This window comes from Protopterus annectens, chromosome 6.part0, assembly GCF_019279795.1.
Source record: "Protopterus annectens isolate FY-2018-M chromosome 6.part0, PAN1.0, whole genome shotgun sequence".
Classification (NCBI taxonomy): Eukaryota; Metazoa; Chordata; order Ceratodontiformes; family Protopteridae; genus Protopterus; species Protopterus annectens.
The window spans coordinates 1,353,474,674-1,353,492,378 of NC_056737.1; the positions used below are offsets into that span (position 1 = coordinate 1,353,474,674).

The 17,705-nt window shown below is 36.0% G+C and overlaps 1 protein-coding gene across 2 annotated transcripts in view; it reads right to left on the minus strand.

Moving 5' to 3' along the window:
• The window catches only part of MYLK (myosin light chain kinase), a 2,381,262-nt gene that overhangs the window by 543,115 nt on the left and 1,820,442 nt on the right, over window positions 1-17,705 (minus strand). For both annotated transcript variants that reach the window (XM_044074915.1, XM_044074916.1), the window contains exon 20: window positions 3,157-3,284. In XM_044074915.1, the coding sequence (XP_043930850.1) occupies window positions 3,157-3,284 (128 nt within the window). The remainder of the gene's footprint in view (window positions 1-3,156; window positions 3,285-17,705) is intronic.

Consider the following 17,705-nt stretch of genomic DNA (forward strand, 5'->3'; position numbering starts at 1 on the left):
TATGCATCAAGTGTTTCTGTTAATTGGTGTGATCATCCAATACTCTAGAACAGCTTTTCTACAAACTCTCCCTGCACTGATTCAATTAATGATTGACCTGAACCAGGACTTTCAAGCAATTCAGTTAGCGAACCTTTGTTAGAATATCAAGCTCTTCAGTCAACAATTTTATCAGAACATCAATCAAAGTTTTATTTGTTCTGTGCTTTTCATAATATTCCAAAGTATACTACAAAATGGCATAAAATACAGACACATTTAAATGTATAAATTACCTCCAATATAAATTCCATTTCATCTTATGTCTGAGAAAATCAGATGAATCTTCAAATGACCCCTGAAGACCAGCTGAAATTTAGCTTGAAAGGCTCAGGATCAGAGTGAAACTTAAAAACTATTTATTAAGTATGACACAATAATAATATAGAACATGGCATATAATCTATGCCAGAAATTAGGTGGTTCAGTTTTTATTATTACTATTATTTTTTTGCAGATCTTATCCATTGTGTAAACTAGCCAAGGAACCGAACAAAGTGTTTACTGCAGCTCTGCTAATGAGGTTATCAACCCAGGTAATGCATTTGAAATCACCTGTATGGTACATAATTCAATGAGGTCATACTTTAAAGGCGTTTAATGAGAATGCAAGTAAACAAAGCACAACCTCCTTTGTGCAAGACCGCTTACCAGTGACCTCAACCTCACAAGAAACTAGACTATGAACATTCTAATTTTTAAACAGGAATTAAGAAAGGCACACCAATGTATTATCAAATTAAAATGTGCCTTTACTATAAATACCATTAATTAATAGCTAGACAACAAGGGAAAAGTGAAAGTAATTTAATTACCTGCTTTCACCCAAAAATATTTAATTTCTATACTAATATTTCTCTAAATGATGAGCCATAAAGACGATTTCACATGAGGCTGTTGGCTTTATATATATATATATATATATATATATATATATATATATATATATATATATATACATATATATATATATACACACACACACACACACACACACACACACACACACACACACACACACACACACACACATACACACTTCCAATATTTTAACAATACTGTAGATACACACAGATTTACATTAACACTATACATAAAACCAATCCAGCTTGTAGCAGTACAAACTGCAGTACTGGATACCTGCAAAGTTAGGTGCTCACCTGTTTTTAAACTCTGCCTTTAACATTACTGGTTGACTTATGCAGGTGTCTGACTTGAGTGAGTACAGCACTAGATTAGAAGTACTAAGGAGTAGTTAGACTTTCGCCAACTGCTACTCTTAACATAAAGTCTTAAAGTTACAGCACTTTTAACCCACTGTCCCTTGTAACTATATCTGAAGACCAGCTAAGGTGCGTCAGAAGCCTGATGCTTTCTGTATGTCCCATCTAGTACATTCACTTCCTGCCAGTCTCACAGATCTCTGTGCATGAAGACTCCAGGGGTTTCAGCACATCATTCACCATCCATACACAAAAAACTGAACATAACCAAACAATACTGAGCTTCTCACCCTCTGTGACTACTGGGACCAAGTCAGAAACCTTTTTTGAACTCATCTGTTTTTTACAAGTGCTGGCACAGGAGACAGTAGCAAGGTGGAAGGTTTGTTTTTTGTGTGCTGTAACAATGAAGTAATACCAAAAACTGATTTAATAATGTACAAACTTAAGGTTGCTGATCTTTGGGATTCAAACTTGAGGGAATACATAGTATGTATATTTGGAGTTATGAGTGCATGGTGTACATTACCACCCTGCAAAAAATGCCTTTATTTATCGATGCTATTGTTACATTTGTATTTCTTCCTACGTGTTCATTACTAAAATGTTCTTGCTTTCAGCATCTTAAAGTAAATCCCTTGGGCAATCTCACTCTTTTTATAAAGCTTAGCTCACACACATCGACCAAGACAGGCTGCTTGGACAGCAACTGACAGAAAACATAAGCATCTTACACTATTCCTTGACAAAATAAGTTTACAAAATGACAATGTATGATTAATTATTACTGCATTATACAATGACTGGCCATTAACATTCAAAAAGGAGCACGCTGTTTAGTCAGCCCAACCAGTGCGCCCAGAATATACCAATGGTTAAAAGTCTGTCCACTAAAGTATCATTGAGCATCCAGACTTTTTTATCTATTGGTATGTGTAGACGCACATTATTCTGAAGGAAAGAAAGTCTGAAACTGAAATGCGTGTCATTATTTAGTGACTTCATTAAAGGAATGAAGTCAATAAATAATGGCATACATTTGAATTTCAGACTTTCTTTCCTTCAGACAATGCAAAAGCACGTTACTCATCCCCTCCTTTATTTAGTCTACATTTCTTAAAATAAGAAAAAGCTGTAACGTCCAGACAAGTTTAGAGGTACTTATGAGAGCAGAGAAAAATACAAGAAAAATCAGGTACATTCTGCAAAACTAAAGAAACATAACTGATTTTCCTTATACCTCTAAATTGTGTATAGGTTACAGCCCCCCCCCCCAAAATAAAATAAAATAAGCAATGGAGACCTTCCTATTTCCGTTGCTTGCTTTCCAAAGCACTGATGTACTGCATAAACGAAGGGAACGGAAGTCCCATACGCATGCGCAGAACATCAACAAAGCATCGGAATCAGGAAACAATGTGGAAGAACACCATGGCGCTGTTATACAAAGACATTATTGAAGAAAAGTAAGTAATTTTTTGCTTAAATAATGTCTTTGTATAATAGCAATAACTGACTCCGTGATGTGGTATATTGAAGATTTACCCACAGTTGGCTTTGTTTAATCACTCAGGCTTCACCCCTAACCACACCAACCATGGGTAAATCTTCAATATACCACACCCACATTATCAATTCTTGCTATATGATAAGCATTCATTGCAGTTATCCAGGGAAGACCTCTCAACTTGCATGAGAATGATCCGTATGATCAGTACCTGAAAATGGTACTTCTGGGGCAGCAGTCTGTCTTGGTTAACAAATAAAAATAAAGCAGTGGATGATTCCTGGAATCAGTGATAACTCAGTGCACAGAAACATATGGAAACGCTGATCTGATTTAAAAAAAAATATTCATTTAATATAGGGTTTGACAAAGGAATGCCATACTTACCTGCTTTCTAAATTTCTGCCAGGAGCAATTAAGAGGGGGAGTTCCAGCTATTTTACATTGCAGCTCTATAGATTCTCCTGCTCGAACTTTTAAGTTTTCTGGGAACTGCAGAATCTGTGGGGGAACAGCTGAGAAAGAATATATAATTAGAAAGTATACCCTGTATGCTTACAGTTTATTAACAGCTTATGACAGTCTAAATCCTGCTTAATAAGAACAATTATTGAAAGCTATTTTTAGCAATGCTCACCTCTTTGACCTGTTACTAGGTACATACAAAAGGCATTAAAGTGAAATGCAAACAGCAGCAAATGGGATAAAGCCATTATAAACTGGAAGCATTTAGTTTTGTAAATGAATCATGGAGTATTTAACCTAAAAAAATATACTAACTTGCTAAACGTTTCACACCCGCTTTTCCTTTTGCCTTTATATCTCTCTGTAATTAGCTTATGTTCAAAGGTGTAGTCATGCATACACCATACACACCACAATGTATACTTAAGATAATCATTTTGTGCAAACAGATGCTCTACTGTTTAAATAATAAATCTCTGGCATAAATAATATTACTATTCATTAAAATCATATACTTATTAAATGACTTTTTTCAATATACCTGCATGGCATACCTCTCAATGAAATCTGAACAAAAAATAAAATAATGGGGGAATAAAGGCCCAAAAATAAGGACAGACGTTTCAATATTGCTATTATAAACGTAGAAAGTTGCTAGAATAGCAAGATTTATGTTATCATGCAATTTATGAGGGATACGAAGTATGAAACTCTTAAGTATGTCATTATTTAGTGACTTCACTCAGTGATTTGCCAGAAAACCACAATTTTATGAAGAAACCAAAAATATGAGGCAAAAATCTGGACAGTTGGAGAGGGATGCTGCTTGATTAAAAGCTTGTTGTTTCTTTACTCCTTTAAATTCATTTTTTTCTTTCAGCCTTGAAAAGTTATATGGTTCAGAAATGTTTATGGGCCCAAAAGTGTGTGTAGGGAGGCTACATTCTGAAAGTTGGTGTACAAAAAATATTGTTACTCACTAATCTTGAGGGAAGCTAAACAATTTCTACAATACAGCCCGTTCAATGGAACAGGCTGACTGTGATAGGCTTCCCCTTTAAAGCAAAGTGATGACACGAGAGACAGAAAAGCTACTTTACATGTTTGGTTTAAAATAACTGTCTGACATTTAATTGCAGAACAATTCACAGTTCAGAAAGGATTGGGTCTCACCTAGAAAAAAGTGAGCTGTCTGGATACAGTACGACCACTGGAGAACAACAGCTGTGAACAGATCACTGTTACACTGAAACTGGGGGTAAGACAGAGAAAAAAATGTATTCACATGTGGCCAGACTAACCATACATTCTAAAGACAGAATGGCATGTTATCAGCATTAATTGTGAGATTCTAATGCTTTGATGACTTCAGTTTCAAATAACTGCCAGTGTCAACATGTGAGCCATACGTTTGGTTTCTCTCGAATAATACATTTCCTAGAAGGACAGATCTTGTTCTCTCAAACAATACTTTCCCCAGAAGGACAGATCTTGTCACAGGGTCTGTCAACACCCGGGGCTGGAGTATAACTGGGCCACAGAAAAAAACAATGGGCACAGGACAGACCTGTGACACCCTAAATGATTCTGTTACTTAGCTATATAAAAACCTGCCTTTAAAGTACATTGGAACCTATCAACAGTGGTGGCTGGTGACTTCAAATCAAAGGGGGGGCTGCAGGAGATAGCCACATGGGTGGGGGCAATGGGAAGGGTTGTGGCCAACTACAAAGGGGCAGAGCTATGGTAGAGTGGGATTCATGCTGGCCAATATTACCAATTTAAATGAAATAAATGTTCAGTCACTATGGAGAATGCTGAATAGTCTACACAGCACACTGTTACATGTACATACAGGTTGCCCAATGAAGACAAAGTGAAGTGGAGAAGAAAAAAAATATTTTAATGCATTGGCTACATGACAGCTTACTTAATATGTAGATGGAAACAAAAAGGTTGTGAGGCATGAACAAATTACTTTTTAAATGGGGGTGCCTTCGTTGAAGGTTGGGCATCGAGCTGGCACCTCGGCACCATAAAAATCTACTGCCAATCATTAGCGGACTGGAGTTCCGCTGTGGCGACCCCTAACCGGGAAAAGCCAAAAGAACAACAACTGGAATGCCAGTCAAAATCAAGTACAAACAAACTAGCAGCACTGAACTCAAAACACTTCGCCTTGTACTTCTAATTATAATTTATATTCAGCTTTATAAAAGTACCAAGTAACATGTTGAAAGTAGCAATCTCTGGGATAACCCCAGTCCCCATTTGTAAAAATGTTTCTTATCCAAAAAAGACCTGCTGCCTGACAACTATCTACTTATTTCATGGAGAAAACATGATCAAAGTACAAAAAAATGAACAGCAAACAGGAAACAAGCTCAAGATAAATTGGTTAAAGGATCACTGCTCAGGTTATGGACCACACAGGATAGATTGGCATTCTATTTAGTTTATGGGTAAAGCCTGCAAAGATGACTGCAAGTTTCCAACAAATGTAATGAGCTTCTGAAAATACTGTAATCCTGTCTTGTACTACCACTATAATGCAGTCTGTCATCCAAAATAAACAAGAAAGCAAGTATTAACTCATTACATCTGAGTGACGCCTCCAGGTGCATCTGCAGTTACCTCCTACTGCTCCTCTAGGCGTCAAGTATTGGTTGCTCATATTTGCATTAATAATTCCAAAACCATGCCCTATACGAGGTATCAGAATATTTTATCTTGAAGCATACATGATGGCAAACACAACTGTATTGATATTTGACCTGTGTCGATGAGTATTTGTTAGAATTGTAAGGTGATAACTTTATTTTTCAAAGGCTCAAGCCACGCCCACTAGGAGTTAAAGGTGCACAATCAAAAGAGCTAGCTGCATGGATTACTAGTCTTACAACATACATAATTAGGCATACTGAGCACTCTTAATAGAAGTAGCCTTACCTCAGAATCTTATAAGCAACAATCCCGCCACATCTAAGAGCCTAGCAGTTACTTTTGTTTTTGCATTTGCACCGAGTCACTTAAAATGGAACCACATAACTCATACAGGCAGCACAGTGTGATCTAGATAATTTTGAAAACGACTGTCACATCCTTTATTACAAATACTGTCATACGCATTTTAATACCTAAGGTGTATATGTTATCTAGTTACGTAAATATTCTCTGCATGCCAACAACATAAATGCTTTCAATGTTGATAATTCTTTAACAGTATGCTTATTAAAGCTTACTTGCAGCTTACAATCTCAGACAAGCTTACTTGATGGTCATTAAAGCATTGCTACTTAAACAGAGAGCAACAACAGGCACTTCAACAACATGCATTTTCTGAATAAGAAGAAGCATAAATCAACATTATAAAAATATGACAGAAGACCAGAACATTCTGCAAAATCAAGGGCAGATGAAAAGCCACTGTAGTACTTGTGTCTACCTTGGATGGGGGGGATACTCTGCACACTTACATTTCATAACTGCTCCTTGCCTTGCTTGGACACATCCAGAGTCACTACATGGGGGGAGTGGGGTACAAAAAGTATGTCACAATTTAAAATATCTCTGGCTGATGGTGATGGCCCTAACATATTTGGTCATACCTCTCAAACTCAGAGCAACAAATCTGGACAAAGCCATTAATAAAAATGGGACAAAGCCCCAAACATAGGGACACTTTTTGAATATTGTTCTTACAAACTTAACAGAATAACAGCTACATCCCAGTTTCCTTTCCCAACAGCCCTAAAATTGATGGCTACATATAACATGTAGCTGTAACTGAAATGTAAGCAATAATGAGCATTGCAAGCATACCTCTCAACCTCTTAGAGCAAGAATCTGAGCAAAGCCAAAGCCATAAATAAAAGTGGGATAAAGGCCCCAAAATAGGGACAATTTTTAAATATTGTTCTTGCAAACTTAGAAAGTTGATAGAATAGTAGGTCTTGCATAGTATGAATTTTCTGAAGGGTATGAAATCTGAAACTCAAAAGCCTGTCATTTAAGTAATCCCAGAACCTTGAAAATGTTTAGCTGACCCTGAGATGCCATATCAGTACCTATCATACCTCACTTCCAATTTGGTGAAGACTGGATCAAGGAAAAACAATGTTACTCTAACATACTTGTTTAAGTAATCCCAGAACCATGAAAATGTTTAGGTTCAGTATCATTTAGTAGCCTTCCAGTGAAGAACAAAATTTGTCTGAGGAATTTAAAAGAACAGTTAATGAACTAGCTGGATGCAATACTGTCAGTCAGGAAAAACAAAACCGACCATAAAAATGTAATGCAAGTGACTTTTAATTTTGGAATTACTTTTCAGCATACATGACTTTTAAATAATTCAAAATGTGCTGACTGTGGACAGCTCTAGTACTTAATCTGTACCAAATTATTCCCTGCCACCATGCATCACTCAATATTTTATTCACAAAAACTTGACATCCCAAATGTAAGACTTGCAGCAGCTGAGGAGCTGTCCCAGATAAGGGGTGCAGCAAAAAATTCTAGATTTACACATCAAGCTCCCATGCCACTGTCTCCCCTCCAATAACTGCTCATTTGTTCTATGTTTTTTACCTTAAATACAAAGCTACAGAGACATATGTAAATAAATAGATAAACAGATACTGATATGCAGACATAGATATATACCCTACAAAGAAATCGGCCAACCAACACACACACACACACACACACACACACACACACACACACACACACACACACACACACACACACACACACATTAAAATTCTCATAGCACAAGAAACCTTTAATTATAGGTTCATGGGAGATTACTAGACTAACAGCTTAATCACCCTTACAAGCCTAGCCATTTTTACCTGAACTTTACCCGATTTTCAGTCCCTAAAGACTAGAGGATGGCTTAGGTTTGTGCCTATGCCTCGAGTATTTTACAGACTGACTCTGTCCATAAGGGACATGGGTGTCACCTCAGGAGTGAATTTATGATTCCCTGTCCATTGATCCAAACCATGTTTGAAGAGGGTCAGGGAAGGGCTTTGCTTTGCATGAACAGGAAGCCTGTTCTAGAGAAGGGGTAATCTTTGAGATACATCTGTCTCTCCAGCATGTTCTGTTCATGTTACAGACTAGGTTTAGATTCCTAGATTGGGTAACCCTCATGCAGTTTGTTTTGTGAATGTGTAACAGTTCCATCAGGGCTGGATTTGTGAGTGCCTTGTAGGTTACGCATAGATCACCTCTTAATAACTGGTAGGAGACACAGACAGCTAACATTAACAATCATACCTTAATATGGGCATATTTATCTTCTTTTGCTGACTCATTTGCACCCTTTTATTCCAATTACATGCTTGGATACTGGGCAGTTAGTGCTTCTAAACTGGTCAAAATGTTGGAGCCTCAAAAAAAATGTATACAAAACGCCTTACATCGTGTACAAAGGCAAGCTATGAAATGTCAAAAGCAGCTCAAAATATTTCTTATACACCACTTATTAAACACTAAGAAAAATTCTAAAATCTATATATAAAAAGGTATTTCAAATATAAGCTAAGTAAGATGTATTGCAAATAACCACACTGACAAGCATTTAGTGTGGGCTGCATCAATATCTGATGGGGTCAAAACATTTACATTATTACTGTCAGCAGTGCTGACTGCAGAGACTGAGTAGCATACTATTACAGTGCCACAAGCACTCCATAACAGCCTGTAGCCAGGGAGGCTGCCCCCTTAACCCAGCCCTTGCTACAGCTTTTTGCCCCCCCCCCTGCAGGAACTATGAAAGAGCAGATGGCTTGGTTTGCAGAGATTTTTTTGTTGGATTGTGATCCAATATTGTGCAACTCAAAAAACATATCATTAGACACACACACACACACACACACACACACACACACACACACACACACACACACACACACACACACACACACACACACACACACACGTGTGCACACACACTCACAGTCACACACACCTTAGGCATCTGTATCTACCTTTTGAAAAATATACTTTACAGTCAAGATCTTTCTTTCAAGGCATAATACAGCATCTGTGCATTAAGTAGCTGCTAGGTATAATATTATGTTGCATGCAGTTAATTAGGAGGTATTTTTTTACTCTTGGGTGATGAGTAAAACAAAATATATACTGCATTCAGTGGTAGTACTCATCCCCAAATGTGTACATGTGCCTGCATGGAGACAGCCAGATCATGGTCAAAGGGGACTCTTGGCAGGGTAATGGACTGGGACTCTCCTAGCTATACCAATATCCCATGATTTGGCTGTCTCTCCCTATAAAACACTGGTCAAACCAGTCAGTGTACATACTATTTTCTTCTTTACTTTGACAACATTCACAGAGTGTTTTTTTCTTTTTTAAACAAACATCTTTACTAAATTATCCCTTATGACATAGTCAATCATACATTTACATAAAAAACAACAAACCATACTGACATATTTTAGTTGCAAACATTATACATCATTTACAATTTATCCAGTCATTGTCAAACATTACACAGCTCATTCAAATTCTGCCTTTTTTAACCATCGTTCCTCCTCCAAAATGTTATTCTGCATGTATTGTTCCCACAATTCCCAAATGTTTCTATGTAATTTGCTCCTACCCATTTCTAAAGATCCCATTTCCAGTTGTTTTATCTCTGTTACTACATTCACTACTTCTAGTACAGTTGGTTTACACTTTGATTTCCATTTTCTAGTAACTGCTTTCTTGGCAGCCATCATAATTAAACTCAGCAAGGCTGTACTATGTCTAGGCAATTCCGATTCTGTATCATAACCCAAAAAGAATCATTTCCTTAGTTATACCTATCTGATCACCCAGTATTTCTGATAGAGAAGTCTGCTGGGAAATTTTAAAGTCCACCAGCTCATTATACTCCCAAACCCTGACTGATTCCTTTGCTCAAACAGAAATTATTTAATTTTTGCCTCCGATCCCTCATATATCCTTCTGATCAATCTTATCATTTTATCAGGGAATGCAAATGCTTCCAAATCCCTGCTCATAAAACCCCATCTTACTCTGTTAAATCCTAAATGCTTTCTCTGCATCAAGACCCACCAACAACAATGGTATTTTCTTACATTCTGCTTCCCTCTGGATCATCATTGTTCTGTTAACACTGTCAAATGTTTGCCTTCCCTTCACAAAACCACATTGATACACATCTATCAATTTTGACATCACCTTTGCCATTCTTTTAGCCATTACAAACAAACACTTTATAATCAAGGCTTAGAACTGATATGGACCTATATGAAAGCTGGATCTGATGAGTCTTTACCCTCGTTAGGTATTATAGCCACCACCACTTTCTTCCAGGATGTTGGTACTTCTCCTCCTCTTAAAATGCTGTTAAACAAAACCTTCCAGATCTTTTTATCAGTTTCTTTCCTCCTAGCTTCTAAACCTTCTAAACTCCTACAGAAATACCATTAGGACTTTCATGTAGATTGGTTATACATCACTATTTTTATCTCACCATTTTATCCTAACTGTTAGGAATGAGAGTATCATCTACCTCTAACCTTGGCATATTTATTCTTCCATAAACATTTCCATTTGCACCTTTTCTTGATTTCCATATTTCTCTGAATTACACAGATTTTCATAAAATTTCCAAAATATTTCTAGTACCTCTACAGAATCTCTTGTTACCTTCCTTGTTAAAGGCTCCCTAAGCTTGGCATTAATTATTTCTATTTTCTTTTGAATGAGTCATTGTGCTAAAAGCTTTTGTGCTCTGGAGTTGTTCTTAAAAACAGTTTCTTAACAGCAGTCTTTCTAAATGCATATTATTGAGGTAATCCCTTATTTTCTGTTTAGCATTTTGCAATAGCTCCTCTTCTTGTTCTGTAAAATTCCCCCTATTCTGCAAAGCTTTAACCTTTGTCAGTCCCTCTAAATAATTCTTGTTACTTCTTAACCATATCTCTCTTTCTTTTTCCACCTTATTTTTAAACTCCGCTTTAATTTTATCCCATTCCCTATCCATGCTTTCAAAAGAAATTTCTATCTTCTCTAATAACACCCAAATCATTTCCACTACCCATTCCTAAATGTTCTCTCTTTTCAACAGATAAGTGGAAAAGTGCCAGTGTCTCATTTTTATTTCATTACCCTGCATTTTTATTTTAGTTAGTATTGGTGTGTGATCTGAAATACTTACTGGATGATTATCAAAACTTTCGATTAAACAAACATGTTCCTGTGAAATATAAGTTCTATCTAGCCTAGCCCTGTTTTTGTATCTTAGGGAATAATATGTAAATTCATTTCAAACTCCCACTACTGAATTCTTATTTTCCATGCCAAATATTTTCATAAATTTCTTCAAAAATCTACCCTCTTTTATTATATTTTCCCTATCCTCCAATACATTCTTACTGCTGCAAATCAAATTCCAGTCCCGACCTAGAAGTAGTATTCTCTGCCAAAAGCTGATCATTTCTCCTAGAATATTCTCAAGCTCCATTACAGCAGTTTTAATGTGGAATATAAATACATGCCAGTGTTATCCTCCTCCCTTGCCAGTAGCCCCTTAGTACTATAAATTATCTTTTAAACTCTTATATCACTATTGGAGCTCCCCTTGCTATTAATATAAATACCCCCCTTTTCATTTCTCCCAGATATCCTGTTGAATAACTAACCTGAAAACCTTTCTTTATCAAATTTACATGCTCAGTTCTTTTCAAATGTGTCTCCTGTTACACAGCAATTTGCACTCTACATTTTTCAATATAGTTCAGTGCTCTTTTTTACATGTCTGTGAGACCATTTACATTTAAAGATAATATAGAAAGTGTTGTCATTATGTTAAGAGGTTATTCATCCCACCTGCTTTTTTTAATGTCTAGTTCCTGCTTTTATGTTACATGCATTGACTAATGTTTGGCAGGTTGCTCTTTTATGCAGTTGTTTATTGTCATATGCATTTGAATCTGTCACATCTTACAAAACTTTTTGTTTTAGTGAAGACCCTAGAAAAACACCCTAGAACACCCCTAAATTCTATTACCTTAATACTAAAACACAAAAGTATTTACATCTTCAAATATTGAAGTTTACCCCACCTAATAGGAACAATTGTCCCAGACTGACAGCTACACTCACAGACTTGGATAAACCCATAAGGAAGGTTATACATGCTTAAGATACATGGTATAGCCTGTGTTTTACTAAGTGCTGTCTGTTCCTGTCTTATCTTTATGCCTCTTCCAGATTGGGAAAACTCTTGAATGCTTTCAGAAAACATTATCTCCTAGCCATTCAAAGAAAGCAGTATTCTGTTTTTACTGCCCTTTATCAGATTGTCTCCATGGAGATATAAGAACCACATACACAGGTGCCTCTACAAGCAATCATTTATTTGCTATAGGAAAACCTTTTGTTTTGCTTTCCCTTAAAACTTGTTACTAGATCAAGCCAAGGGTAAGAAAAAGCATATCAATTTTTCTAGTATCATGCACTTTTCATCACACTTTTCTTCTTCTTTTTTTACATTGCACTGCTTACATTTTTTAAAACTGAAGAAAGAGAAAGAAAGGAGGAAAAAAACAGAGGTATATGTTTACTTAAGTATGCCTATTGCACTTGAAAATAACTAAAAAGCTTTACTTTATAGCATGAACATTATTCATGTATTATAAAAATACTACTGTTAAGAACAAACTTTTGTTTTACTTACAGTTAATTCTTTCCTTCCTCTTCCCTTCTCCTAAATGTTCTTCCAAAATTAATAACACGAAGAAGGGCATTATGCTTTGGAGTCCCTTACAAGTTAAACAAAGTAAAAAAAAGTCCAATATTTCCAGACTTTCTTGTTATGTCATGTTTCACAGATATAATTAATGCTTTGTAATCCCACATTTACTTGTCAATTTCTGAGTTGTTAGTTTTATCCTGGTGACCTCCATCTCCCAATTCCAGTATCTGCTGCACTTCCAATGTACTCCTGGTTCTTCTAGTCAACTCTTGTGCTTTTTTCTGTCTCTCAAGCATTTTCCTTTGGAGCACTGGAAATGGTTTCACTGGCAAAGTCTGCTGTTGTTGTTGTTGTGTCTTTTGGCTTTTCCCAGTTAGGGGTCGCCAGCCGAACTCCTCCGTCCGCTAATGATTGGCAGTAGATTTTACGCTGAGTTTGCCAGCCCTGATGCACAACAACCTTCAGACGAAGGTACACTCATGTGCTGCCACAGAGATGATGCTGCTGCTGTGAAAATCGACAGGACAACATCTTACTGTGAGGACACAACGCCACCACACCACCACCACACCACCAAGGCACAGTCTGTATACAAGTTTATTACCAGAAGAATAAGAAGCAGAATCTTCTTCTGTTTCATAGCTCACTTTATATTCTGAAAATTGCTGGATATAGCAGCTTAAATCTCACATTTGCTTCTTGATATTCCCTAATTAGTGGAATAAATATACTCCTCTTCTGCCTAGTGAACAGTGAGTAATCATTTTTCACAAGTACTCTAGAGTCTTCCACTTTCAGTACTTTGTCCTGCTGCCACAGTTTTGTCACAATCAACTCATTCTGCTGGTAGGATTTCATCTTTACTATTATAGACCAGGTTTGGAGCATACACATGATGTGGCCTTTAAATTAACAACTCCTGCTGTGGAATACCCGTCCTGTTGCTTATTTGTGCTTTCATAAAATGAATACAGTCTTTTCCTTTCAGCTTCTCTGGTACAGCAGAAAGTCTAAGGTTTTTCCTTTGTGCTCTTTTCTCTAATTCTATTACTTTTCTTCATTTTAACCTCTGATTTTTGCACTTTTATCACCTCATCTGAATATTTGTTTAAAGCTTCTTTCATTTTTTTCCAGTCTTGTGTTATTTGAGTTGACAAACTCCTTTTGTGTTTCATTTATTTTAATCAGCTCTGAGTACATTTGACTTATTTTTTCCTCTACATTACTAGAAGTCATGTCTTGCACCAGAACTGGAGCTTGTACTGCTTTTTGCTGAACAGCTGCAGAATTCCTCCCAGAAAGTACTTTCTCCTCATTTTTTTGTGATCGATTTTCTTTCAGGTTCTCTACATTTCTTTTTTGCTGGCATCTAGGCAGTGCACTACTAACCAGTTAATGAAATTTACTCAAACGGACAAGTTCACTGGTTGTCTTTTCTGAGTTTCTGTTTTCACACTGGAAGCGCTGAAATTAAACTGTAACTCAGTGTGCATCCATCTTGGAAGTCTTATGTTCATAGAGATTTTAATTTAAATTTTACGTCAAGTTTTACAGCAAAAATGCTGACAGCCATTTGTTCCATAAAACTCAGCAGGCAAGAAAACTGATAAGAGTTACATATAACTATGCTCCTATACAATTAAACATACTACCCCATACTTAGAATGTGAGTTTTTCAACTTCAGTTTTCTTGAATTTAAAACAAGTGCTTGCTACTACATTTAAAAGTAGCAAAACTTTCTTACAGTATGACATCACTTAATAATCTTGACTTCAACATTACTGATACATCCACAATCCAGCACATTATGTAAATAGTTACAGTTTTTGTTACATTTTATATACTTCATACACAATACAGTTTGTTACCACTGCTCTGATAAATCTGGAAAAAATGCGACCGGCCTTTACTGTCTCTCAGCTTAGACAGGATTAGTAATTGCTCATATCAATATCTGTGATAACAATAATGGCTGTATTACATATATCTGTTTCCACACTATATCGTATATTAATTATGCAGATTTATTCCTGGGTCTTCTTTGTAAATATAATTTGCACAGCAGGGTCAACCTGCTCAATGAAATGCAATAAGCACACAAATAAAATAAATATAAAGTAGTGCCACATAATGTATAAGCCCTGTGGGTAAATAAGGCAAAAGTGTATTCTACAAAATACATCTTAACATTAAGTTGTGTGTTAAATTGGGATTCCCTCTGCTTTTGAAGCCTTTGTATACAATTCCACAGTTGTGGTCAGTAAATTTTAGAAAAGACCTTGCCCTAACAGGCATATCTCTCAGCTGTCCCTGATTCTGCCAAAGTCCATGATTTTGCCACATACTTCTGTACTATCAGCTGTAAAACTTTTGATTTTCTGGTAAATAACTGAGGATTACAGTCAGTCAATAATGACAGACAGTTATACATTTTTTATTGCTCAGAAAATGCATGTTGATAAAATGTTATTTTATTAATATTTTAAATGAATTACAGTAATATTTAAAAATTTTACCTGCTTTTGGACCTTTGTTGTCTCATTATATTTGGCTTTGTCTCTATTTCTTGAGCAAATAAGTTGAGAACTATGCTAAGAATGATTATTATTACTATGCAGTTTAATAAATCTTAGTAAAATATGACTGGCAAAGATTTCCCCACTGTTTCCTTGTTTGCTTAGAAAACTAGTACTTTCACTTAGCCTCTGCTCTCTCAACATAAAATCAGTAAAACAATAACTCATCTCCATAACATATGAATGCACACCAGCCATGTGAATCTCTTGATAGTATATGAAGTTCCACCAGTAAGCTACAAACATGCAAAAATTGTACAATACAACACATTAGGGACACCAAAATGACTGAGATTATTTAGTAGTCTTTTCAATATTTTTTTTTTTTTGGGGGGGGCAGTTCATTTAACTTCATAACTTCTTTATTACATTTATCTGGTTTGAATATGGCAATTAAACTTCATAACAGTATTCAGATGATAACTGTAAGATAAAGTACAGGTTTGTTGCATTTATTTGGAGTATTTTGTTATGTATCTGAGTACCCCTTGTGAAACCTTGTATACTGCTGTCTTGTTTGAATGATTCATCAAGAAGTGATCTGCTGTGCTTTATTTGAATTCAACATGGAAGCATTTTTTTTAAACACTTAACTCTTTCTTGCACTGATTTCAAAATCTTGTTTTAAAGAAGACTCGGCGGGTTTTTAACCCACTTACCTAAATTAGCCACTAGTGACATCAAGTTTTTTTATTTTAAAATAAACATTACACAATATAGACAAAAAAGTTAGCTGCAACCAGAGAATGGAGCTACTGGACACAGCTGGAAATGTTCTTTGAGGATAAATGCTGTACTTCTAGCAAGTAAAAACATACCATCCTAGTGGAATGTTGGAACTAGCCAATGTGTTTTGCCTCTCCCTATAAAGAAAGCAAACACCATCAGTATGGATTTGATAAGGGAAGATCATTTTTACTAAAGCTGGTAACCTTCTTTAAAGAAGTCACACATGCCCTGGAGCCCTGGACAAGGGACTTCTTTTAGTCCATGCAGCCTAAATGGCTCTTAACAAAGCAGCCAATACCATCCTCCACAAGGAACATTAATTCAAAGAGTTTAGAGTTAACACTTATGTGAACTGCTGGACAGCAGAATGGCTGCAGACTGGTCAAACCTAAATGATAAGGGTTGGTGAACAACTGTCCATACCAGAAGTTGTCACTAACTCAGTTGTACTCAGTCCTCATCTTTTCTGCCATCTTTTTTCCTGGACAGATGGGATGACAGCATACTTCAGATGACTATGTTTGCTGATGATTACAAACTTGGTACAATTACCTCCTCAACACAGATATGCTAGCATTCCAGTGGGGGTTCAACATAATACACTTCTTTTGTAAAAACAATACGCTGACTCCAAAACTTTTTTACCCTGTTCACACAGGTGCTGCAACTATTACATTGGCTTACCAGGTTATTTTTTTTACCGTTAAACAAAACCAAAAAAGTACGAGTGTAAGTTTTACGCAGATCGTGTTTTCAAAGAGTGGGTTTATTTAGTGCAATGTCAATTGTGCTTGCATTTTTATGTGGGTAAGACAAATAGTTTTTTAAAGGAATATATCAGTGAGCATATTTATGATATATGGAAACACAATAAGATGAGCTGTTTAGCTAAATATGTTATTAAATATGGGATGCAACGTAACTTTAAACTTATGGTGCTATAATTAGTAGCAGTATTTGAGTGGAGATATAAGTAATAAAACAGAAGAAATGGAATAAAAAGTGGGTAATAAAATTAAATGTGACAGTTAGCTATGGATTCAGTGATGCCTGTAGTGTGAAACCAGTCTTAAAGAAGAGAGTTTTAAGACACTGAAGTCTGACTATCACAGTTAAAGTGATAAATGTTAACTGATGATTAATAAAAGTGTTTTTTCTGTATAAATTTGTTTTGTTCTATTTAATTTTATGTGAAAGTAATCGCCTGTATTGTTAATAAAGTACCTTTGTCACTGGTACCAGCAATTTGTTCTTATTCTTGTACTTTCTTATGGGCTAGTGCTAGTTTTACCTTGTTTGATTTTATTTTTGTGCAGTGTGAACAGGGTAGTGGTCATTCAAAAAAAAAGTGTGTACCTAAAAAAAAAAGTGAAACGGCAAAAGGTCCTTAGTATGTCAATATGTATCCAGTGACAAAACTAGA